This window comes from Pseudomicrostroma glucosiphilum, assembly GCF_003144135.1.
Source record: "Pseudomicrostroma glucosiphilum strain MCA 4718 unplaced genomic scaffold BCV69scaffold_1, whole genome shotgun sequence".
Taxonomy (NCBI): domain Eukaryota; kingdom Fungi; phylum Basidiomycota; class Exobasidiomycetes; order Microstromatales; family Microstromataceae; genus Microstroma; species Microstroma glucosiphilum.
Window position 1 is genome coordinate 742,648 of NW_020289913.1, and position 21,233 is coordinate 763,880.

The 21,233-nt window shown below is 56.0% G+C and overlaps 8 protein-coding genes across 8 annotated transcripts; 4 read left to right on the forward strand and 4 right to left on the reverse strand.

Annotated features, from left to right (window-relative positions):
- Positions 1 to 218: 218 nt before the first annotated feature.
- BCV69DRAFT_243534 (hypothetical protein) lies at positions 219 to 1,652 on the reverse strand (the record flags this gene model as incomplete). Its single annotated transcript, XM_025490074.1, has 1 exon — positions 219 to 1,652. One exon carries the CDS (start codon positions 1,650 to 1,652, stop codon positions 219 to 221), a length of 1,434 nt encoding a protein of 477 aa, XP_025350917.1.
- A 1,838-nt stretch (positions 1,653 to 3,490) lies between these two features.
- BCV69DRAFT_8947 (hypothetical protein) lies at positions 3,491 to 5,938 on the forward strand. The gene is made up of 2 exons (XM_025495619.1): positions 3,491 to 4,170; positions 4,251 to 5,938. Exons 1-2 carry the CDS (start codon positions 3,588 to 3,590, stop codon positions 5,738 to 5,740), a joined length of 2,073 nt encoding a protein of 690 aa, XP_025350918.1. The 5' UTR covers positions 3,491 to 3,587; the 3' UTR covers positions 5,741 to 5,938.
- A 49-nt stretch (positions 5,939 to 5,987) lies between these two features.
- BCV69DRAFT_236466 (Rhodanese-like protein) lies at positions 5,988 to 6,555 on the reverse strand (the record flags this gene model as incomplete). Its single annotated transcript, XM_025489923.1, has 2 exons — positions 5,988 to 6,045; positions 6,140 to 6,555. Coding segments are annotated over 2 exons (474 nt in total), but the record flags the coding sequence as incomplete, so codon positions are not given.
- A 399-nt stretch (positions 6,556 to 6,954) lies between these two features.
- On the forward strand, positions 6,955 to 10,241 carry BCV69DRAFT_244262 (ubiquitin-activating enzyme E1; the record flags this gene model as incomplete). Its single annotated transcript, XM_025490100.1, has 3 exons — positions 6,955 to 7,016; positions 7,118 to 7,212; positions 7,306 to 10,241. The coding sequence occupies 3 exons, from the start codon at positions 6,955 to 6,957 to the stop codon at positions 10,239 to 10,241; spliced, it is 3,093 nt and encodes a 1,030-aa protein (XP_025350920.1).
- Positions 10,242 to 10,283: 42 nt separating this feature from the next.
- Positions 10,284 to 13,277, reverse strand: BCV69DRAFT_279681 (hypothetical protein). The gene is made up of 4 exons (XM_025491338.1): positions 12,690 to 13,277; positions 12,393 to 12,619; positions 11,777 to 12,312; positions 10,284 to 11,702 (listed from the first exon to the last, which is right to left on the reverse strand). Exons 1-4 carry the CDS (start codon positions 12,882 to 12,884, stop codon positions 10,642 to 10,644), a joined length of 2,019 nt encoding a protein of 672 aa, XP_025350921.1. The 5' UTR covers positions 12,885 to 13,277; the 3' UTR covers positions 10,284 to 10,641.
- A 235-nt stretch (positions 13,278 to 13,512) lies between these two features.
- Positions 13,513 to 16,318, forward strand: BCV69DRAFT_296078 (MIF4G-domain-containing protein; the record flags this gene model as incomplete). Its single annotated transcript, XM_025493966.1, has 2 exons — positions 13,513 to 13,607; positions 13,690 to 16,318. 2 exons carry the CDS (start codon positions 13,513 to 13,515, stop codon positions 16,316 to 16,318), a joined length of 2,724 nt encoding a protein of 907 aa, XP_025350922.1.
- Positions 16,319 to 16,565: 247 nt separating this feature from the next.
- Positions 16,566 to 17,054, reverse strand: BCV69DRAFT_296079 (hypothetical protein; the record flags this gene model as incomplete). The annotated part of the gene is made up of 3 exons (XM_025493967.1): positions 16,566 to 16,737; positions 16,841 to 16,940; positions 17,039 to 17,054. The coding sequence occupies 3 exons, from the start codon at positions 17,052 to 17,054 to the stop codon at positions 16,566 to 16,568; spliced, it is 288 nt and encodes a 95-aa protein (XP_025350923.1).
- A 1,146-nt stretch (positions 17,055 to 18,200) lies between these two features.
- On the forward strand, positions 18,201 to 21,137 carry BCV69DRAFT_275209 (hypothetical protein; the record flags this gene model as incomplete). The annotated part of the gene is made up of 1 exon (XM_025491065.1): positions 18,201 to 21,137. The coding sequence occupies one exon, from the start codon at positions 18,201 to 18,203 to the stop codon at positions 21,135 to 21,137; it is 2,937 nt and encodes a 978-aa protein (XP_025350924.1).
- Positions 21,138 to 21,233: the final 96 nt, after the last annotated feature.

The window sequence follows — 21,233 nt, forward strand, 5'->3', positions numbered from 1 at the left end:
AAATTCACAGGGAGACGAGAAGCATCCCACTGCATCAGACGAATGTGAAGGGAAGGTCAGAGCCAACGATGGCAATGTTATGCTATTGAAAGGGAGGAAGAACGGTACGAGCGACTATGTACAGCCTGAGGAAAGCATACACAGCACCGATCACCAAGAGGAAAGAGGACAAAATGAGGTTCTCGAGCGGCTTCTATATACAGCGCCTGCGAAGTAGCTTAGATTCCCATACCGGACCTCATGGCCAGGGTGAGGTTCCAGTACTCGGTATCTCCATCAACGGACCACATGCTAGTACCACCGAGACCAGACTGGCGGGCAAAGTAGGCCTTGTCGTACAGAGAAGCAGGGTCATCGTAGGTGATGACCTGGTTTCCACTGGAGAGGAAAGGTGTGTCCGAGCAGTCGTCCCAGTACTTGGTCCAGCCAGAGCCGGCGACGTAAGTTCCGGTGCTGCTACCAGTTCCTCGCTTGATGGCACCATTGGCAAAGATTTCGTTGAAATTCATCTGTCCAGTGGTCAGAGAGGTCTTGCGCTTCTCCAGCTCAGACTCGGGCTGCGCAAGGCGAGGATCATCGGATCTCCTGGGCCTACCACCAAGAGCACGGTTCTGTACAGCTCGCCTCTGGGCTTCGGTTTCAGGCTCGTCGAGGAGGGATCGTTGGATGAGCGAAGTCTTGGTCGAGGCCTGAACGTAACCGTAGTAAGGCACACCGAGGAGCATCTTCTTCTTGGGCATACCAGCGGCGTACCACTGCTTCACGGCGGCTTCGGCATTGGCGCTGGGCTGAGTGCTGTTGCCACAGAGATCAGCAAGGGGAGCATTGGGACCGGGGGTGGAAGACTCTCCCCAGACGTCGTAGTTCATGATCATGATGTACGAGAGGGCGCCAGCAGCACGAGCGACGTTTGAGACAGTTCCTCCCGTGCTGGAGATCCAGGTCTCATCGGAGACGGCGGCAGTGATGATGGCGTCCGCGCCAAGGGTGGCTCGAAGAGTCTGCAGGAAAGTCTGGAAGTTGGCAGCATCGGCAGAGTTGTAGTTGGTGGCGTAGGCAGAGTTGGGGTACTCCCAGTCCAAGTCGACTCCATCGAGGTTGTACGTGTTCATAAAGTTCAGAATACTAGTAGCAAAGGTCTGTCGCAGAGTTGCAGTGGACACAGAAGGACTGAAACCCTGACCGTTGTCCCAACCTCCGAGGGAGACGATGACCTTGGCGCCTCCGTTGTGACCAGCAGTAACGAGACGCTTGAGCAGCGCCGCGTCACCACTGTCAATGGACACACCTCCCGACGTCGTAGGGGTAGCAAATGCGAAGGCCATGAGGTCAAAGAGATTCCAGTCGATGTCTTCGGGTGTCATTTCAGCCCACGATGGCCAGTAACCACCCATGATCATAGGGCCAGTGCTGGCAGCCACGCTGGTGACGGCGGCAGTCGCAGTAGTCTTGGTCGAAGAGGTGGTGGTCGTCTTCTTTGTCGATGTAGACGCAGCCTTGGTGGTCGTGGTGGTCTTCTTCGTCGAAGTTGAGGATGTGGTTGTCGTCTTCTTGGTCGAAGTCGTGGTGCAAATTGAGGTGGATTTCTTGGTCGAAGTCGATGACGCTGTCTTCTTGATGCACGTTGCGGCACGCTTTCGCTTAACTGACATGACAGGTGCAGCAGGCTGCTCTTCCTCGGGCTCATCTACTTCGTCGACCACGTCCTCGATGCTTCGTGCGGTGTTTGAGCTGTCGGACGTGTCGACGGCGTACGACGAGGAACCTTGGACAATGATTGCGCTCCTGCCGTTCGACACCTTCTTGAGCTCCTGCTTCTGGAGGGAAGAGAGCTGACTGGGTTGCTTTCGCTCCGGTCGCTGTGGTAGCACAGCAGCGGAAGTACTGTCGGAACGCCTGTTGAGCGAGAAGAGGCCGCCAAGAGAGCGGTGGCCACGACGGTGGTACAAGACTTCGGCGTGCTTGCCATTGGACAAGGTCCTAGCCTCCACCTGCTCTGGTTGAGATGCAGCAGGAGCGGATGGGTATGCAGAAGTTGAGGCGATGCTAGTGGCTACAGCAGCCAGCACGATTGGAATGAGACGCATGACGAGGGATGTGAGGGTGGGATGAAGGGGTGTATGCTAGTCGATAGGATACCTGCTTTCGAAGAACCTGCTTCGAAAGTGGGTGTCCACGGTAGTGGGTGAGAGAATGTGACTTTGGTAAAGAATGTGGGTACGGGGAGACTGCACAGCAATCGCCTCGAGGCTGGCTTGGGGAGGGGAGTGTTGAGGGCGCAAGGACACGCGAAGGTGAGTGACAAGGGGATGGTAGACGCTGAGGGGAAAATGGCGACAAAAGGACACCGAGTCTGCCTCGCCATCTTTATACAATCAAAGGTGGATGTTCTCAAGGTTCACCGTCAGCATAGCCGGCAAAGGGGTCAAGGCATGCACGTCTGTTTGAGGTGCGTAGGAGTTGGTAGAATCTAAAAGCCGCTCGTAGTCTGCGCCGCTGGTCTCGCGCCAGGGTATGGACATGCCTTGGCGCGGGAGTAACATCTACGCAGCCACTGCACGCCTCATTTCGCCCAGGTGCATGAGCCTGCTGTCGAGCTTCTTTTGCTCCGAACAAAAGGCAGATCCCGGTCGTACTGGACGACTGTCCTCCTGGTCAGTGACCGATAGGTCAGACTCGCAATGCCGACGCCAAGGTGTGCGAGGCAACCCGGGGCTGAAGGGAGGGGGAATGGATGGGTGTGACAGCTCCATCGCGTACCGTGCCGCAATGGCCGCCAATAGTCGCCGATGACAATGCTTGTCTTAGAGTCTGCATTTCCTCATTGGGTAAGAATGATCACAGCAAGGCCCGGGCAGCGCAGAGGCGAGGCTTCAGCAAGTGCCACATGCAAAGACCTCTCATGTCTCCGGGTGGATCTGTCTCGCCTAGCAGACCAAATGCCCGCTGTCTGTGAGATCTCACTGCCGGCTGCCGTGCACGGGAGCGGGTGGTCGAAGATTCTCGGAGCCGGGAAAGGTAGCAGCCTCGACGCACCTTGCAATCACTAGGGCTCTCGAGATCGACCTCTTGCAAGTACCACTTGTCCTACATTTGTGGGGATTTCTGATCGTCGGCTTGGCGAGAGGGATCCACTTGCGCCAGGCCAAATGTCAACGCGGCGGATTCCGCACGCGTCGCAGCCACACGCGCACCGCCGCCCGCCCCTCCACGCTTCAGTGGATGGATCTGTGAAAGGCGGGCAAGCGGGCGACGAACGGGCAACAAGGGTCTCCCCGCTGACGATTCACCGCCCAGCTCACCATCCAGGATCGCATGGCGGATCCAGACACCCGACTTCACCACCTTCATCAACATCTCAACTTGGATCCTCCGAATCTTGTTTCCCCACATTCCTTGACGCACCCCTCCTCCTCACTCGTCTCAAAAGCCCGCTCGCTCAGTCTGTCTTAGCGCCACCCCCGCACTACAATCGCTGTTGCTCCACCTCCTAAGTACCAGCGGCTATACCCCATCCTACCACCCTCCCTCTGGCATAGAAGGCCCCATACACAACACCAGCCTGCTTCATCTCTCACAACTTCACCATGTCCGGTCACGGCATTCCCTTCCCAGGCGATGATCTCAATGCAGACATGTCGATTGAGATTCCCAAAAGATCCAGCGGCTCTACGGGGAGCAGCGATGAGAACCGCAAAGAGCAGCAGACTACACGGTCGGTACACCACCATCCTCGTCAGCCAGGGCCGGCCTCGGATGGTTACTTTTCTGGCTCCATTTCCGCTCTCCATGGCTCCCAAGGCGGTTCAGCAGCCCCAAGGACACCGGGCAGCACCCATAGAGGCGGTGGAGGTCATAGCAGGAATACAAGCACCGCAACTGCCATGACGCCTGGTCCCACAAAGGGTGGCCAGCCCATGGCAGTGACACACAGTGGGGGCTCCTACCTGCCCAGCCATCCCTCTCAGCTTGCCTTGGCCACTTCTGCGCAAGGACCTCAAGATTGGCCTGCTCCCGACCAAAACCCTTGGGGAGGCATGGGAGGTGGTCTGCCCAGCCCTAGCACCCTCACAGACATCTTGCTCGGCTTACACTCCACACTCTATGGTGGCAAGCGGAGCCCTGAAGAAGTTCGAGAGATGGTGTGGAGGTATTACGATCCCGATGCTGGTGAGTAGTTGCTTGCCCGTCTCCCAAGATGGTTTTCTCATTCAGAAGCCCACTGACCACTGCCTCATGTCTTCAAACAGTCTTTGAGAGCCCATTGCTGTCGGCAGTCGGCCGTGAACAGGTGGCCAATCAGTTCATCATGGCCTTTGCTCTACCTGGCCTGGATGTCACCTCGGAGCTTCGAGACATCATTTGCAGTGACTTTGAATTTGATGGCACGCGTGCTGGAATCATCGATCAGACACTATCGGTCACAATCTTTCCTTCCATCTTCGGCTCGTCCTCGTCGCATCTGGCGACTTCAACACCCGTTCAGGGCGGCGCGACGGATGGTCACAGGTCAGACCGGCCATCGGGTGTTCAGACGCCTGGGCACTCGCTGAACCCTCCTCAGAGTGCTATCACACCCCATCCATTTGCCGACTATAGGACGCCTGGTGCATCAACATTTGGTCCAGCTCATCACCATCAACCTCACAGCCCGCGGACACCCTTTAGCATGAGCAGCCTCTGGGGAGGAGGAGCATCACGACCTCACACGCCAGGCGAGGCTAGCAGTTCCTACATGCGACCGTTCACATCCAGCGCTCACCCTGCTCAGAGCATCAACGGAGACGAAGATGACAAACCCATCCTAGCTGCCAATACCGCCTTTGCGTCTACAGAAGAAGGCGGCGGCGGCAACGTCTCCCTGTTCAAGATGCCCCACGGCGCCAATGCCCCGCACTGGGCATCGCCAGGTCTGGGTCGAAGCACATTTGGTAGTCTTCTCTGGGGTCTCTTTCATCCGCGAGCTGTCCTGAAGAATCTCTGCACTATCAACCTACGATTGATGAGCCGTCTTGAGTTCAACGACGAGGGCCACATTGTCCGTCATGAAGACTCGTGGGGCCTGCGAGAGACCATCGAAGGGACCATCCCCTTTGCCTCCCTCGTCTATGCTCTTGAGCGCCGCATCGTAGGCTACATCGTCAGCTGGGCAGTAGCCAAGGGCTTTTCTCTTTCCTCCGCTCTTCACCCGCATGCCATAGAGGGAAGTCACGCCCCCGTGTCTGATTTCGAGGTAGCACTGATGGACAAGAAGGATCAAAACAAGGCCGATGAGGCAGCTCATGCCCTCCTCGGTCGGTCCCGCCGTCAGTCGCACCAATTCGCCAGCGGCTTTCATCACGACTATCCTCAGACCATCTCGCGCTCTCGAGCCCCCTCGCCTACCCGTCTAGGTTGGTCTCATTCCACGTCTGGGACACCCTTCGTCACTGGCACTCGTTCTCGAGCGCGTTCCTCGGCTGGCAGCCTCCACGGCGGCTCGCGCACGACGTCTTCCGATAATTTGCTCACTCTGGGTCAGGGCGGCACGCCGGGAACCTACTTTGCCTCGGGCTATGAGAGGGGAGCTGACAAGGACCTCCCACCTGACAGCTCTGCTCGCTACAAGGGTTTCAGGAGACTCGACGGAGGTAGGGCGGGCAGCACTGCCTCTGCGCCGCCTTCTGAGTTGGCTGGATCCCTGATGGATGCAGAGAGCCATGGGAGGCAGAGCAAAGCTCCCGACAGGGATTTGGTCTGATCGACGTCCCGAGGCTCGTGGGATAGCATAGGCGGGGGGTGAGCTGTGCGACAGCTGCATCACGGTCGTCCTTCTTCGTCTTCGGAATGTCCTGCTACGTTTCTGTACCATCTTTGCACTTGTTGCTTGCATAATGATAGACATCTATTTCGACGTCTCTGTTCCATTGACACCCCAATTCTGCTGCGCTTTCCGTCTACTGTGTCATGTCCTACTGCTCCCATTTCTTTCTTCAGTCGTCGTTGTTGCCCCTCTGCTTCTCTTGAGCTGTCCAGTCCAGCCAGGAGCCCGTGTAGTTTCGTACGCTGTGGACGAGACGAGATCAGGGGAAGACTCTCAACCCATCAGACATAGCTCTCTGATCCCTCTTCGCAGCCTCGTGCTCTCTTCTCTACTCACTTCCACCAACCAGCCTTCTCCAGTTCGGTCCTAGCCTGCTCACTCCTCTTTCCACTCCTACAGTACACCACAATCTTCTTGTCAAATTCCGGCCTAGCAAAGGCGTACTTCTTCTCAAAGTCACCTCCCCCTTCCTTGTTGAGGAAAGCAGGTCCAAATTCGCTCAGTGGCACGTTGACAGCAGATGGAATCATGCCCTGGGCGGTCTCACTTGGCTCGCGCACGTCGAGGAGTAGGAGGGACTCGTCCGGTGTTTCGGTGTGGGACTTGAGCTCGGGGTAAGGGACCTCGCCTTGCTGCACCCAGGACTTATCCTTCTTTTCGCGAAAAGTGGCGGGGGTGCTACTAAAGAGGCGGGTGGAGGAGAGAGTTGCGGAGGGTGTGGTGAAGGCGGGGAGAGCAGCAGAGGGAGCCAGGGCGCGTGGTGCAGTGGCTACCTTGGCGCTGGACAGAGCAGGGAGGGAGCGACGAGAGATACGTGCGCTACGTAGGCTGCTACGGATGGGGAGACTCATGGTGGCAGTTGTATGTGATGGTGATGACGGCAAGATGGGAAGTCTACTAAAGAAGGTCGTCGTCGTCTGTGAGTGATGGTCCTTCTGTTGCAGTCGATTGCTTCTTCGAGTGAGTGAGTGACTGCCAGTGCCTTGCATCGCCCCTCCACCCGCCTGGGCCACGCGCGCTGAGTTGAGCCTGGCTGGTGGGTGGGTGGTGTGTCTTATGTTCAGGCTACCAACGTCCAAAGTGACCTTTCCATCACTCACTACCAATTCCCAGTCTGCACCCCTGCTCGTCACCTTTCATCGAGAGACAAGATGCAGACGACACCAGCAGATCTCAAGGCTGATGAGTCCAAGATCGATGAGGGCTTGTACTCGTGAGTAGCATACAGTCACCGCCGATGGGCAGACAGTGGCGACCATTGTCACCACCGAGCCAAGCTGATATCCTTCGATGCTTCTGCCGCTCTTCTTCCAGGCGACAGCTCTACGTTCTCGGTCATGACGCAATGAAGAGGATGGCATCGAGCAACATCCTCATTGCCGGTATGAAGGGTCTGGGTGTTGAGATTGGTGAGTAGCCCTGAGACCGTGCACCCCCTTTCTCGGGAAAAGGTGAGACAGTGTCTTACCCTGGCCTGTCCAATACCTTTTCGTCTCCTTCAGCCAAGAACATTGCGCTAGCAGGTGTCAAGTCAGTCAACATCTGGGACCCAGCTCCTGTGCAGACCAGCGACCTCGGAACCCAATTCTTCCTCCGTCCTCAGGATCTCTCTGCAGGCCCCGGAGGCGCTCCCCTCTCCCGTGCACAGGCTACCGCGCCTAGGCTAGCTGAGCTGAACAGCTATGTACCCGTCAGAGTGGTCGAGGAGCCTCAGCTGACCGAAGAGGTACTGTCCAGGTATCAGGTCATTGTTCTGACCGATGCGCCCCTCAAGCAGCAGATTCAGATCAATGAAATCAGCCGGAGGACCAATACCTACTTCATCGCCGCCGATGTCCGAGGTCTCTTTGGCTCAGTCTTCAACGACTTTGGAGATGACTTCATCTGTACCGACCCAACAGGCGAGCAGCCTCTCAGCGGAATGATCGTGTCGGTTGACAGCGACAGCGAGGGCATGGTCACGACTTTGGATGAGACGAGGCACGGCCTGGAGGACGGAGACTATGTGACCTTTTCTGAGGTGCAGGGCATGGAGGCTCTAAATGGTTGCGAGCCTCGTAAGGTGTCAGTCAAGGGCCCTTACACATTCACCATCGGCGATACCTCGTCAGCGGGTACCTACAAGAAGGGCGGTATCTTCACTCAGGTCAAGATGCCCAAGAAGATTCAATTCAAGTCGCTAAAGGACAGCATCCCCAAGCCAGAGCACCTCATCTCAGACTTTGCCAAGTGGGACCGGCCCGCATCCCTACATGCAGGATGGCAAGCTCTCCACTCCTTCTGGGAGCAAAATGGCCAGCTCCCGCGCCCTCGTAATGCTCAAGATGCTGAGCAAGTTGTAGCACACGCAGAGAAGCTCTTCACGGCTGCTGGAGAAGACGGAGAACTGGCCAAGAAGGTGGTACAAGAGCTATCTTTCCAGGCTAGGGGTGATCTGTCACCCATGGTCGCCTTCATTGGAGGTTTCGTGGCTCAAGAAGCGCTCAAGGCCTGCAGTGGCAAGTTCCATCCCCTCGTCCAGCATCTCTACGTAGACTCGCTCGAGTCACTCCCCACGGGCATCGAGAAGCTCCCTGAGTCCGAGTTTGCTCCCCAAGGCTCTCGCTACGATGGTCAAGTTGCGGTATTCGGCAAGGCCTTCCAAGAGAAGCTGACCAACGTCAGGCAGTTCCTGGTTGGCTCAGGAGCCATCGGGTGCGAGATGCTGAAGAATTGGAGCATGATGGGAATTGCCAGTGGTCCCAATGGAGCAATCGATGTGACAGATATGGATCAGATTGAGAAGAGCAATCTGAACAGGCAGTTCCTCTTCAGGCCCAAGGACGTCGGAGGTTTCAAGGCCGACACAGCAGCAGCAGCAGTGGCGGAGATGAACCCCGACCTCAAGGGCAAGATCCACAGTCACCAAGACCGAGTGGGACCTGAGACCGAGGGCACTTATGGCGACGAATTCTTTGAGAAGCTCACTGGTGTCACTAATGCTCTCGACAATGTGCAAGCTCGGCAGTACATGGACAGGAGGTGTGTTTACTACCAGAAGCCTTTGCTTGAGTCGGGTACCCTGGGAACAAAGGCCAACACGCAGGTTGTGGTACCCCATCTTACCGAGTCGTACTCGTCATCTCAGGACCCTCCCGAGAAGTCCATTCCGGTCTGCACACTCAAGAACTTCCCCAATCAGATTGAGCACACAATTCAATGGGGACGGGAGCAGTTTGATGACTACTTTGTCAAACCAGCAGAGAATGTCAACCAGTACCTTACACAGCCCGACTACCTTGAGACGACGCTCAAGAGCGGAGGCAGCCACAAGGAGCAGATTGAGCAGATCAAGGAGTTCCTCGTGGAGCAGCGGCCTCTGACATTCGAGGCCTGCATCGTTTGGGCACGGCTGAAGTTCGAAGAGAATTACAATAACAACATCCGTCAACTTCTCTTCTCGCTACCAGAGGACGCCGTCACTTCCTCGGGTCAGCCATTCTGGTCAGGACCCAAGCGAGCCCCAAAGCCAATCACCTTCAATGCAGAGGACCCAATCCACATGGAGTACATTGTCTCGGGCGCCAACCTGCACGCCTTCAACTATGGTCTTCGTGGCGAGACCGACATGGCCGTCTTCAAGAAGGTGCTGAACCACGTCATTGTGCCAGAGTTTACGCCAAAGTCGAATGTCAAGATTCAGGTGAATGAGAACGAGGCGGCTCCCTCGAACAACAATGATGGAGACTCTGGCGATCTCACCGAAGTCGTATCAAGTCTGCCAAGCCCAGGCTCCCTTGCCGGCTTTAGACTCAATCCGATTGAGTTTGAGAAGGACGACGACTCGAACCACCACATCGACTACATCACTGCCGCCTCCAATTTGCGAGCCATCAACTACAGCATCGCACCTGCTGACCGCCACAAGACAAAGGGTATCGCGGGAAAGATCATTCCCGCCATTGCTACAACGACTTCGATGGCTACGGGTCTGGTATGCTTGGAGCTTTACAAGCTCGTAGACGAGAAGAAGGACATTGAGCAGTACAAGAATTCCTTTGTGAACATTGCCCTGCCCTTCATGGCCTTTTCGGAGCCGATTGCAGCCCAAAAGTTCAAGTTCAAGAACTCGGCAAAGTCGACGGAGGAAGAATGGACCCTCTGGTCGCGCTTCGACGTCCCCGGCAATCCTACATTGAAGGAGTTCAATGCTCACTTCTTGAATGAGTACGGGCTAGAAGTGACTATGCTCTCCTCGGGTGTGTCGATGCTCTACTCTGGGTTCATGCCGCCTAAAAAGGGTCAGGATAGGCTCAGCATGAAGATGTCTGAGCTCATCGAGACGGTGAGCAGGAAGGATATCCCACCCCATGCCAGGTACCAGATTGTAGAGATGATGTGCGATGATGCCGATGGAGAGGATGTAGAGGTGCCTTATGTTCGAGTTCAAGTCAAGTAGAAATGAGCAAAGAGGAACAGAGGACCCGAAAAAGAGCAAAGGTGGGAGTACGTAGACGATAGGCCGGACAAGGCACAATTTCAATGAGATCAAAGCGTTACCATTTGCCAGTCTCGGCACGCTGCCCTCCGTGCTGATTGGATCGATCGAGCGCGATGAGACGAAGAAGAAGATATTTATAAAAGTAGAGGGTTGTGACTGCAAGAGCATCACAAGACAAGGTCATCAACGGTTCGCTCCGCCAAGGCATTTTCAAGCCTTCTCCTTCTCCCTGTCTCCTTTCAATGCTCCTGTATTGTACTATGTTTTCGCCTCCTCTGCCAAACGCTCCGCGCAGTTAGCCCAATCCTGCAATCGCCTCCTTGAACCCACCAGCCCTCAACCCTTGACCCTTTTGTTCTCAGAAGCCAAAGAGCATCAAGAGTAACCAATAGAGTACAGGCACCCAGGCCACATCTCTGAAGTCTCTCCACCATTGTGCCACTCCGGGTGGCAGACGACTTTTGCTTACTCCGCCAGCGCCGCTGTTGCCTGAGCCTGAGCCTGTCCTCCAGCCCGGGGAGGAAGGGGAGGAACCTCTTCTGCCTCTCGCGCCAGATGCAGAGCTAGAGCCAGAGGGCGCAAGGAAAGCCGTTGCTTCTTCTTGACTTTTTGCATCGACACGCATCGCCTCAACCTCTTCCAGTAGTTGAGAATCATTCGAAGAACGTCTGCGTGGAGAGTACTGCTGACTACGTCGCTGCGTCTGCGTCTGTGTTTGGGTCTGTTGCATGGGAAGGTGCTCCCCAGCATCCCAGATCGTGCTGCTCCCTGCTTCGCTCAGACCTCTGCCGCCGTGGGACTTTGCGCCCATCTGGCCGCGCTGGAACCAGTGCCGGTGCAGAGGGAGGTAGATAGCAACGAGGACAACGAGGAGGGGATAGATGGTTGCCCAATTCTCCACTTGGCGGGGGAGGGTGCAGGCCGCGTAGGAGACCTTGGTCTGACCTGTACTGCTCTTAGTTGTAGATACACCAACGCTACCCGGAGCCGGTGCAGGAGGCTCTGGCCAAATGCTCAACCTTGCGTATCCGGGCGTGTTCACGCCAGAGGTGAGTGACATAGCATTGACGGTCAGCTCTGGTACGTCCCACGAGGCCCCTCCGGCCCCACTGCCTGCGCGCTGATGGAGGTGGTGACAGTGATCATGATCATCACCGCTGAAGACGACGCTTGGTTGGAGCTTCTCGAGAATGAAGCGCGACCACTCTTTGCCGATCATGTTCTCATAGGTACCTTCTGCATCGGTACCCATCTTGATGGAGGAGCTAGACTGCCTCGACAGCTGCGGATTGATGGACGGCATCACGCCTGGAGGAAAGGTCGCTACGTCTGGAAGATTGCAGGCATCTCGGGTATTTGACTCCTCGCGCCAGAGTGGGATATGTGTGAACAATATCCGAGGTACCGAAGGATCACGATCTGTAGGGTATGAGGAGGAGAGACAGGTCAGACACGTCCCTCTTACGGTAGCGGTGAAGCAATGTCTCGCTCACCTTTTGACATCGCTTCGACGAAGAACCAGCTCGCGCCGATCAGCCAATTCGATTCCTCGTTCGGTCTACCGTGTGCTGGACCCTTGTTTGGGTCTATGTGCCATCGTTGTAGGCTGACAAGGTCAGTCGCATCCAGGAGGATCAGCTCAGCGACCTTCTTGGGTGGTAAATCACCGGGCTGAGCAACCACAATGGGAACCCTAGCGCTGGTGGATTCCCGTGACTTGCGGTCCCACTTGGTATTGTAGCGTGAGATCTTCACTGGCTTCTTCTTTTTCTGTAGTTCTGGGGCCGAAGCTGGGGGGTATATCGGGTCGGCGTCGTACCCTGCATCCCATACATTCGTACCAAAGCGTTTCAGAAACTTCCATCTTGTGTAGTCACGGGTCATCCCGTCGCGATACCAGCGGTCCCGCCAGGCATCATGAGGTCTTATAGCTGCGTCATGATTCCCCGGTATATAGTAGCTTCGATTCCAGCCACCTATCCGGTCTTCGGGAAATATACGAGCAAAGCGGTCGTACAAGTTACCCAGGCTGAAAAGGGGGAGGACAGCACGCAGCTCTGTGTTAGTCTCTAAATGGTCTTTGTTTTGCAGGGCTCATGTTGAACTCACCCTTGGTCCAGATAGTACTGTCTTCCAGTATCAGTAAGATCTCCCAGCCAGACCGTTGCGGTCCAATCCTCGACGCCCCCTTTTGGCGCCCGCAGAGCTCTCCAGGCTCGGTTGAGATACCTGTCGGCGAATAGGGAGATGAGAGGATAGAAGATGAAGCTCAATATGCCGGGGTAAGAGGGATGTGGTATGGTGGTGATGATCTGAGGATCTGCCATGATCAGTATCTGCGAGGTACACGGTGCGTCAGTCAAGATCTGCTACGGAGCTGCGCTGCTAGGATGCTGATGCTCTCACCTGTATAGGAGCGCTAGATGCCTCTGGCCCTAAGACGCTGCGACACCTGGAGCTGCTAGGATAGAAGAGACCGAGCTCTACGGTCCATACAATCAAGCAAGCAATGGTGCGAAGGAATTGTATGGTCCAGGGCTGCCTAACCAGGTTGACCACGGCAGCGCTGGAGAGGTCCCTCCAGGAAGGCCGTGTGACCATGTCGAGCCCAGTAGCTGAAGGAACAACCTGGCCGCCGCTCAGCAATGACTTGCGTCACGCCTCGCTTTGGGCGCGAAAGGGTAGCAAAGACGTATGGATGCTAGTCTTGTCTCTCCCTTTTGGATGTTGGGATCATCGACCTGACGACTACCTCGTCCGAGATGTCCAGACCAGACCCTGGAGATCTAAATATAGTCCAGGCGCCAGGGGTTGCAGCCAGACAATGGTGGGAGGCCAGATGAGCGAGACAGAGGCGTTGTGGGAAGCGAATGCTCCTGGAGATGATGGCAGACAAAGGTTTGCTGTACCCTGCTGTAGTCTTGGTATGTAATGCTGAGGACAAGGAGGTTTGACGTTCGACGGCAAGGAGTGAAGAATGGTGTGAATCCAAATAGGACCCTTGGGCAGAAAGCACAGGCCCAGTTGGTTGGTCTCGACTCCCCCAGACGCGCACCTCGCCAATATTTCCTCAGCCTAGGCTCATCTCCTCCTGTGGCCATCATCCCTTCCATCCTTCCACCTCGCCCTCCTCCTCCAGAGTCCAGTAGCATCGCAAGCTATATCTCCTGCTCAATCCCTGGCGTAGCCTCCGTGTAGCTGACGCAGCAGCTCAGTCTCTTCTCCCGGCATGCCTTCTGCCGTCGAGATGGAGTCTCCAGCAAGAGACGGGTCGATCTCGCGGTCACCTTCTCCGGAAGGGCCATCCGCTACAAAGAGGAAGAGGTGAGTTCGCGAGATCAGACGATATCACAACCAGGCCCGAAGCCGCTACTGACCCCGATTGACACCTTCTGTTCTCTTTTAGGTCACATCGTCACTCCAGGCCGTCATCATCATCATCAGCATCCGACTCGTCCTCTCGCTCTCCCCCACCGGCTCGAAGGCGTCGCTCAGTCTCCCCGGCTCCCAATGGAAAGGAGAGCAATGGCTCTAAGATGGCGCCAGAGACAAGTTCCTCAGCGAAAAGCAAGGCGCAAGTCAATGAAGCTCCCACGAGAACGGCAGAGACAGGAGCAGCTTTAAGGATCGAGCTCTCCAAGCTCTCTGGGACCAGGGCTGGAGGAGCATACATCCCCCCAGCTCGCCTCAGAGCTCTCATGGCTGAGGCCCAGGCTGCCGATGCTGGATCAAAAGAATTCCAAAGGATGAGTTGGGACGCATTGAAGAAGAGTGTCACCGGTCTGGTGAACAAGGTGGCGGCCGACAATATCAAGCACATCGTCCCAGAGCTCTTTGGCGGAGCCAATCTCATCAGAGGAAGAGGTCTCTTCTGCCGAGCAATCATGAAGGCTCAGTCTCTATCTCTGCCCTTTACCCCGGTCTTTGCCTCCCTTGTTGCCATCGTCAACACCAAGCTTCCCATGGTGGGCGAGCTGCTTGTCGTTCGACTCGTATCGCAGTTCCGTCGGTCCTTCAAGAGAAACGACAAGACAGTATGTGCCGCAACAGCTACATTCATTGCCCATCTGGTCAATCAGCGCGTCGCGCACGAGATTCTAGCCCTCGAGATCCTGGTCCTGCTGCTTGAGAAGCCTACGGATGATTCTGTGGAAATCGCAGTCGCCTTCATGCGGGAGGTGGGCGCATTCCTTGCCGAAGAGTCCCCTAAGGCGAACAACTCGATCTACGACCGCTTCAGAGCAGTCCTGTACGAAGGCAGCATCTCCAAACGCGTTCAGTACATGATCGAGGTGCTTTCGCAGGTGAGGAGGGAAAAGTACAAGGACAATCCGATTGTGGCAGAGGGGCTAGATCTAGTCGAAGAGGAGGATCAGATCACTCACAAGATCGGGCTGGACGATGAGCTCAAGGTCGAAGAAGGATTGAACATGTTCAAGGTGGACGCCGACTTTGTCGAGCACGAGGAGCAGTACAAAGCTATCAAAGCCGAGATCCTTGGTGAGGGGAGCTCTGACGAAGAGTCTGGCTCCGGCTCGGAAGCGGACTCAGAGGACGACTCTGACGATGAAGGCGGACAGGACGCTCAAATGCAGCTCGACATTCAAGACAAGACTGAGACGAACCTAGTCAATCTGCGGAGAACAATCTACCTCACCATCATGAGCTCAGCATTGTTCGAGGAAGCGACGCACAAGCTGCTCAAGCTCAACATCCCTGAGGGTCAGGAAGGAGAGCTTTGCAACATGATCATCGAGTGCTGTTCGCAAGAGAGGACCTTTTCGAAATTCTATGGTCACATTGGCGAGAGGATGTCCAAGTTGAATCGCCGGTGGTCGGGCCTGTTCGAAGAATGCTTCAGGACGTATTACGATGGTATTCACAGATACGAGACGAACAGGTTGCGCAACATTGCTCGCTTCTTTGGCACACTGCTTGGTACCGACTCTATATCGTGGGCCAGCTTTGAGATCATTCACATGAATGAAGACGACACTACCTCTTCCTCCAGGATCTTCACCAAGATTCTCTTCCAAGAGATGCTCGAGATCCTTGGCATGAAAGAGCTCGTCAAGCGCTTCAATGATGAGACGATGCAGCCATGCTATGTCAACATCTTCCCCAGGGATAATCCCAAGCACACACGATTCAGCGTTAACTTCTTCACGAGTATCGGACTGGGAGCTTTGACAGAGGGCATGAGAGAGCATCTGAAGAACGTGCCGCTGCTACTACAGCAGCAGAGACAGGCTGCACTGGAGGCTGCAGGCGGGGCAGATTCTTCTAGCGACTCGGACTCTTCCTCCAGTCTCTCTGACTCGGACTCGTCAAGCGTACTCAGCAGCTCTTCAGGCAGCTACTCCAGCCGCTCGAGGTCGCGATCGCGGTCACGATCGCCGCCCAGGAGAGCGAGAAGGGATGCTTTCAGTCCTGACAGAGGTGATTCTCGTTCGCCTCCTCCTCGCCGACGAGGTCGATCACCCTCTTACACTCCAAGTCGCTCACGCTCGCCGATCTCGAGATCTCCCTCGCCGCCGCGCAGGGCCGGTGATGGCAGGTCACGGTACGATGATAGGCGTGGCGGTCCACCGCCGCGTCGTTTCTCTCGCTCGCCAATTTCACGATCGCCCTCCCCTCCGCGCAGGAGCGGCAATGGTCGGTCCCCAGGGTACACCAGGAGGGACAGTCGATCGCCTCCTCGTAGGGCTCGCTCTCCCATCTCGAGGTCTCGCTCCTTCTCGAGATCGAGGTCGAGGTCGAGATCCCCGCCGAGGCGCGGTGGATACACTTCTTCGAGGAGACGCAGTCCTTCTCCGCCTCGCTCGACGAGACGTTCCAGCCCCCCTCCGGCTAGCAGGGCTGCTCCATATGAGAACAGTGAGAGGAGGCAAATCAGAGAGGAGTACATTAGAAGGGGAACCCCTCCGCACTTGAAGGGCGGTGTAAGTGATGGATTCAGGAGCGGTGCGAATGGCAGAGGAGGAGCCGGAGGCGGGATGCCGAGGGATCACGGTTATCAGAGGAGGAGAGACTGAGGTGCAGACCGGGCAGGTCCAAAGACGACTGGTCGGAGCATGTCATGCTTTCTTATGACTATGCAGATTGTGATGTAGACTTGTAGCACTTGAGCAAGTGTCCGTGATCCTCCTTGCAATCTTCACCATGCATCTCCCCATTATATCTCTTACCATCTTGCGCCCGCACGTCCACCTCTTCTCCTCCTCCCACTCTCCCCCTTTCCCTTTACAGCCCGCCCCTCAACGAGCGCCACCTCACCTCACCTCACAATTCCTCATACCTCCCAATCTCAATAGGCTTCGCCAACCAAGGCTCCACGGCCGGGTTGAATGTAGCCCAGTAAGGGTTCTCCAAATGGTACTTTTGAGAAGACTCGTGCTCGAAGCGCTCTACGATGGAGAATTTGAGGGGGTTGGAGGTGTCTTGGTGTACGAGCCTGAAAGAAGGAAGAGAAGGGGACGAACGAAATTCGGGCGAGAAGCAGGAAACTCAGTATGAGAGGTACCAGAAGGGTGAAAGTGAGGTTCTGCTGGACTCACCAGTCAATCGTCTCTCTGTCCTTCTTGTAGATGGCGGCCGCCTCGATGAGCTTTGCCTTCATCTTCTCTTCGCAACCAGGCTTGACTTCCGCATGACAGACTGCCAAGCAGGAATCAGATCGGGGTCAAGGGTCAGCGTACGCTCAGACAGGAATGCGAGAATCACAGGACCTCTCGGAGGGGTAGGTGAGTACTGACTGAGTGTGTAGACCATGCTTCTTCTGTTTAGCTTGTAAGGTAGTGTGGTGGGTGATGTTGAGCGGGTCGAGCGGGTAGGAAGAAGTCGAAAAGTCTCACACACGCAGAGGCGGAATGGAGTGGAGGCACTTGTGCTGCCCAGAATCTAAAAAAAGTCGCCCCAAAAGTCGCCGAGCGGACGCGGTGAGCAAGAGGGAGGAGAGGCAGGGCAGGGGAGAGCTAGGTCGCTGCTGACGATGAGGCATGGTGATGTGTGTGCTGATAAGGAAGCAGGTTGATCATGGCTCGACTAGTCGAAGACAGAGAGGTCAAGTGCTCAGCCGAGCTGCTTTGCGGTGATGTGACTACTTCTTTGACTGATTGCCGCAGACTCCAACGTTACGATCTTGGTCCGCTCTGTAGTCATTACTGAGCTACTTCCTGAGGCTCTTCACGGCCTGGAAGCAAACAACGAGATGCTTGCAAGGGCACCTCGCTTACCTTCCGAAGTTGATTCAATGGGCGGCAAAGGAAGCAATGGCATTGAGCGCTCTCCTTGCTTCACGATGCCCATTTCCAAGCGCAAGATGACTCGGATCAAGACATTGCGGATGCTTTCAAATCTCGCTTGCACTTCTCATCGGCTTCAAATGAACTCGTACATGTGCGGAGGCTCTTCGTAGAGAGGTCTGCTGCTCCCATCAACGGAGCAAAGCTCCTGGGTTGCGCGTATTCTGGCGCGATTGATTTGATCTCTAGCACTCATGCGAGGCAACCGCAAAACCTTTCACGACGCATCGACCCGGACCATGATGCTCACTCCGGCGCTGTGTAGCCCGGACACTGTAGACAACAATTGTGAGAGCAAATGCGTTATGAAGATTGCAAGAAGGCAACGAGGGACTCTTGCGTTATTGCGACCGAATCTTATGCGGCCTACTTTGCCAGGCAGTCTATATAGTATGCAAGGCTCTTCATTCTCGAGACTGCGAGCGCTCAATCTCATTCTCACAATTCCCTTCTGCTCGGAACTCTCACGCTCTCCAGACCGCTGTTTATCAGCCTTAAGAGGTTGGCGTGACATATCAGAGCTGGCCTCTGTATACCCGAACGAAGGCCTCGCGAGCAGCAGCGGCAGCAATAGCACATTTGCTCCGGTCGCTGAAGCTCACTTCGGTCGGCCATGAGGGTGTCTCTGACGGCACTTGTCTTTGTTCTGGTCTCGCAAAATGCAATCGCAGCACCGGTGCCGCTGTATGAGGCTGGGATGCAACCCAAGGAAGGTCCTTACCAGAGAGAAAGCAATGGCAGCCACTCTACAGGCACTGGTGCCCGCGGTCAAGGTCGCCAGAACAAGACATCACATCAGGCAAATTTGATAGAGAGCCACTCTCCCTCTGACACCGGAAAATCTCACCTGCTGATCAATTTTGAACGAAGTGAATTATACACTGAAGGCACTGAGGCTCTGCAGCGACGCGTCAACCCTCTGCTCTATGTTGGTAAGCTTGTCAACAAGCATCCCTACGTGGTCTATGGTACCCTAGGCTCCCTCATAACGGCTGCCGCTGGCCTCACGTTTGGATCAAGTGTATTTGAGCCGAAGAACAAACACAAATGCGAAAAAGGCGCTGCCGCAACCCCTGCTTGTTTTCCTCTCCTGGGCCCTGCGCCTGCGCCTGCACCCAGTAAGGTGCCTCCGCCACGCAAGCGTGCGGAAGGGAGTACGATATTGCTACTTCGGGCTGACCAGACCGACAAAGCTCGTCGTGATAGCAGACGCACACACTTGCTCACTGAGCTGGAACGAAGGGACAACGACGTCGATCCTATCGAGAGTCTGCCGTTGCGGCCCCGCGTCAATCCTGTACTCTACGTTGGTCAAATGGTCAATAAGCATCCCATGGTAGTGTACGGTACGTTGGGAAGCCTTTTTACGACTCTCGCTGGCCTCAGATTCGGGTTGAGTATAGCCGAGGAGAAGGAAAGACAAAAGAGGGAGAAAGCAGCAGCAGCCGCTGCTGCAGCTTCTCGTCATCACCATGGTCCCGCACCTGCGCCCGCACCCGCACCCGCTCCTGCTCCAAAAGACGCACCTGCCCCCCACAAGGGTACGGATGACAGCACAACACTGCTCAGTCGCAGTGATGCAAAGGCAGAAGACCGTGGAAATATGGAAGAGGCCACCCGCGTACTGAATGAGCTTGATGGGAGGGACGAGTACATCGACCCTACCGAGAATCTGCACAGACGCGCCAATCCACTCATCTACATTGTCCAGACTGCTCAAAAGCACCCTAACGCGGTCTTCGGAGGCTTGTCTGCTCTCATCACGGCTGGTAGTGGCTACACCATCTATCGGGCCATAGCTGAAGCACACGCCAGGAAGAAGAGGCAGAAAGCGGCTGCAGCTCCTGCGCCTGCGCCAGCTCCCTCGCCGGTCAAACTCGCAGAGGACGCACCATCTTTGGCCCCTCGTTCTTTGGAATCCGAGGATGACGACGGTGACGATGAGTTACAGGAAGCTCGTTGGTCACCCAAGATATGGCATTACGTTGTCGGAGGGCTTGGAATTGCCGGCGTGGGCTTCATGGCGCAGCAGCTCTTGAAAAAATACCTCAGGGATCAGAAAAAGGCAAATCAAGAGATCGAGGCGGCGCGGAAGAAGCAGCCACCGCCGGTTCAACAGAACCCACAGCCTGTCCGAGACCCGGAAGAGCAGCACTTACCACCCGGCTTCAACAGGCCCGGACGGCAGAACAGGCGCGGCCTTGAAGAGGCAAGCGAGAATGGAGCCTGGGACCGCTCTGGCAGTGCTGAGAAGAAGCGGTCTCCGTCAGCTTTCGAGCGAAGAGCGTGGGCTTACGACGATGACACGTACGATGTCTTGCCTCGGATCAACCCGTACGCCAAATTGGGCCTGGCGCTCGGCGGAGGGGTTGCGGCCTTGGGAGGCGGATGGGGGCTGTACCGAGAGGCAAGGTCTCGTCAAAAGGCCAAGCCTCTGCCCACGCCGGACGAAGACCTGCAGCAAAGCTCCGTACATCCACGCCGCAAGCTTTATCCGGCAGAGCAAGAGCGTAGCTCTGAGTCACGGGGAGGCAAGGTCAACATAGTGACGACCAAAGAGGCAGGTGATGAAGTCTATCTCGAGGGTCGCTTCACCCCAACACACCGGGCAGCTGCGAGAGTGATGAACGACAACATCAGTACGAGGACAAAATTCGGCTATGCCGTAGGCGCAGCTGGTACTGCCGGACTCGGTCTGGTCTTATGGAAGCTCATTGAGGGTATGAAGAAGAAGAAGAAGCAGGAAGAGCAGAACTGGAGTCCCGGAGACCCACAGTCTGGACCGGTGCCAGGATCACCCTCTTCCCCAGCTCCAGCTCCTGGTCCAGCACCATCACCTGCGCCAACGCTATCCCCTCGCGACGAGGGTGAAGTCTTGAACGTGAGACTTAGCAGGTCTCATTGGCGTGCACTTGGGGAGCTCAATCAGCGTTTCTCTACAAAGGACAGGCTCCAACTAGGCGGCTCTGCATTGGCGACTGGTGGATTGGGCATATTGGGCTGGCAGATCCATAAGAAAGCCAACGAGAGCAAGAAGCAAGGTGCAGAGGAGCAGGGCAAAGCCATTCCGCCGGCACCAGCTTCTGCCCCAGCTCCTGACCTTGGCCCAACTCCCCCATCAACGACGCTGCCCCCTCGCGCCTACGTAGCGCCCAAAGAATCCCAGCTGCAAATGCCTTTGTCGCTTACGATGACCAAGCGTTCGATTCCTGAAGAAGAGCCCACCGACGAAGTCCTGGATGCAAGGCTCACCAGGTCGCACAGGGATACGCTCCAGATCTTCAATGATCGTCTCTCCACCAAGCACAAGGTCGTGATGGGCGGCTCGGGTCTGGCGACGGCGGGCTTGGGCGTCCTAGCATGGCTCATCCACAAGAAAAGCCAAGAAGGTAAGAAGCAGGAAGGGGAAGGGCAGCCAGAAGCGTTTGCGCCTACGCCTGGATCCTCACCTGCCCCCGCCCCCGCTCCAGCTCCTGGCTCGACAGAGCTGCCCCCTCGAGACCTGATTGCGCTCGACGTGAACCAGTCTGAGGCTCCTGTATTCTCCTGAGTATCGCGAATGATTGAATATTGACCGAAGGATTGGGGGATGCCAGCAGCGACCTCAGTCTCCGATCCTTTGTACCCTCGATGACCCGCTTCGGGC

What these genes read in the sequence shown, in the direction of transcription:
- BCV69DRAFT_8947 (XM_025495619.1), top strand. Translation starts at nt 3,588, where the DNA reads ATGTCCGGTCACGGCATTCCCTTCCCAGGCGATGATCTCAATGCAGAC. An exon ending in GTATTACGATCCCGATGCTG is followed by an intron (nt 4,171 to 4,250) that starts GTGAGTAGTTGC and finishes GTCTTCAAACAG; the next exon opens with TCTTTGAGAGCCCATTGCTG.
- BCV69DRAFT_279681 (XM_025491338.1), bottom strand. Translation starts at nt 12,884, where the DNA reads ATGGTCACACGGCCTTCCTGGAGGGACCTCTCCAGCGCTGCCGTGGTC. An exon ending in CATCTAGCGCTCCTATACAG is followed by an intron (nt 12,620 to 12,689) that starts GTGAGAGCATCA and finishes TGTACCTCGCAG; the next exon opens with ATACTGATCATGGCAGATCC. An exon ending in CGTCGAAGCGATGTCAAAAG is followed by an intron (nt 11,703 to 11,776) that starts GTGAGCGAGACA and finishes CATACCCTACAG; the next exon opens with ATCGTGATCCTTCGGTACCT.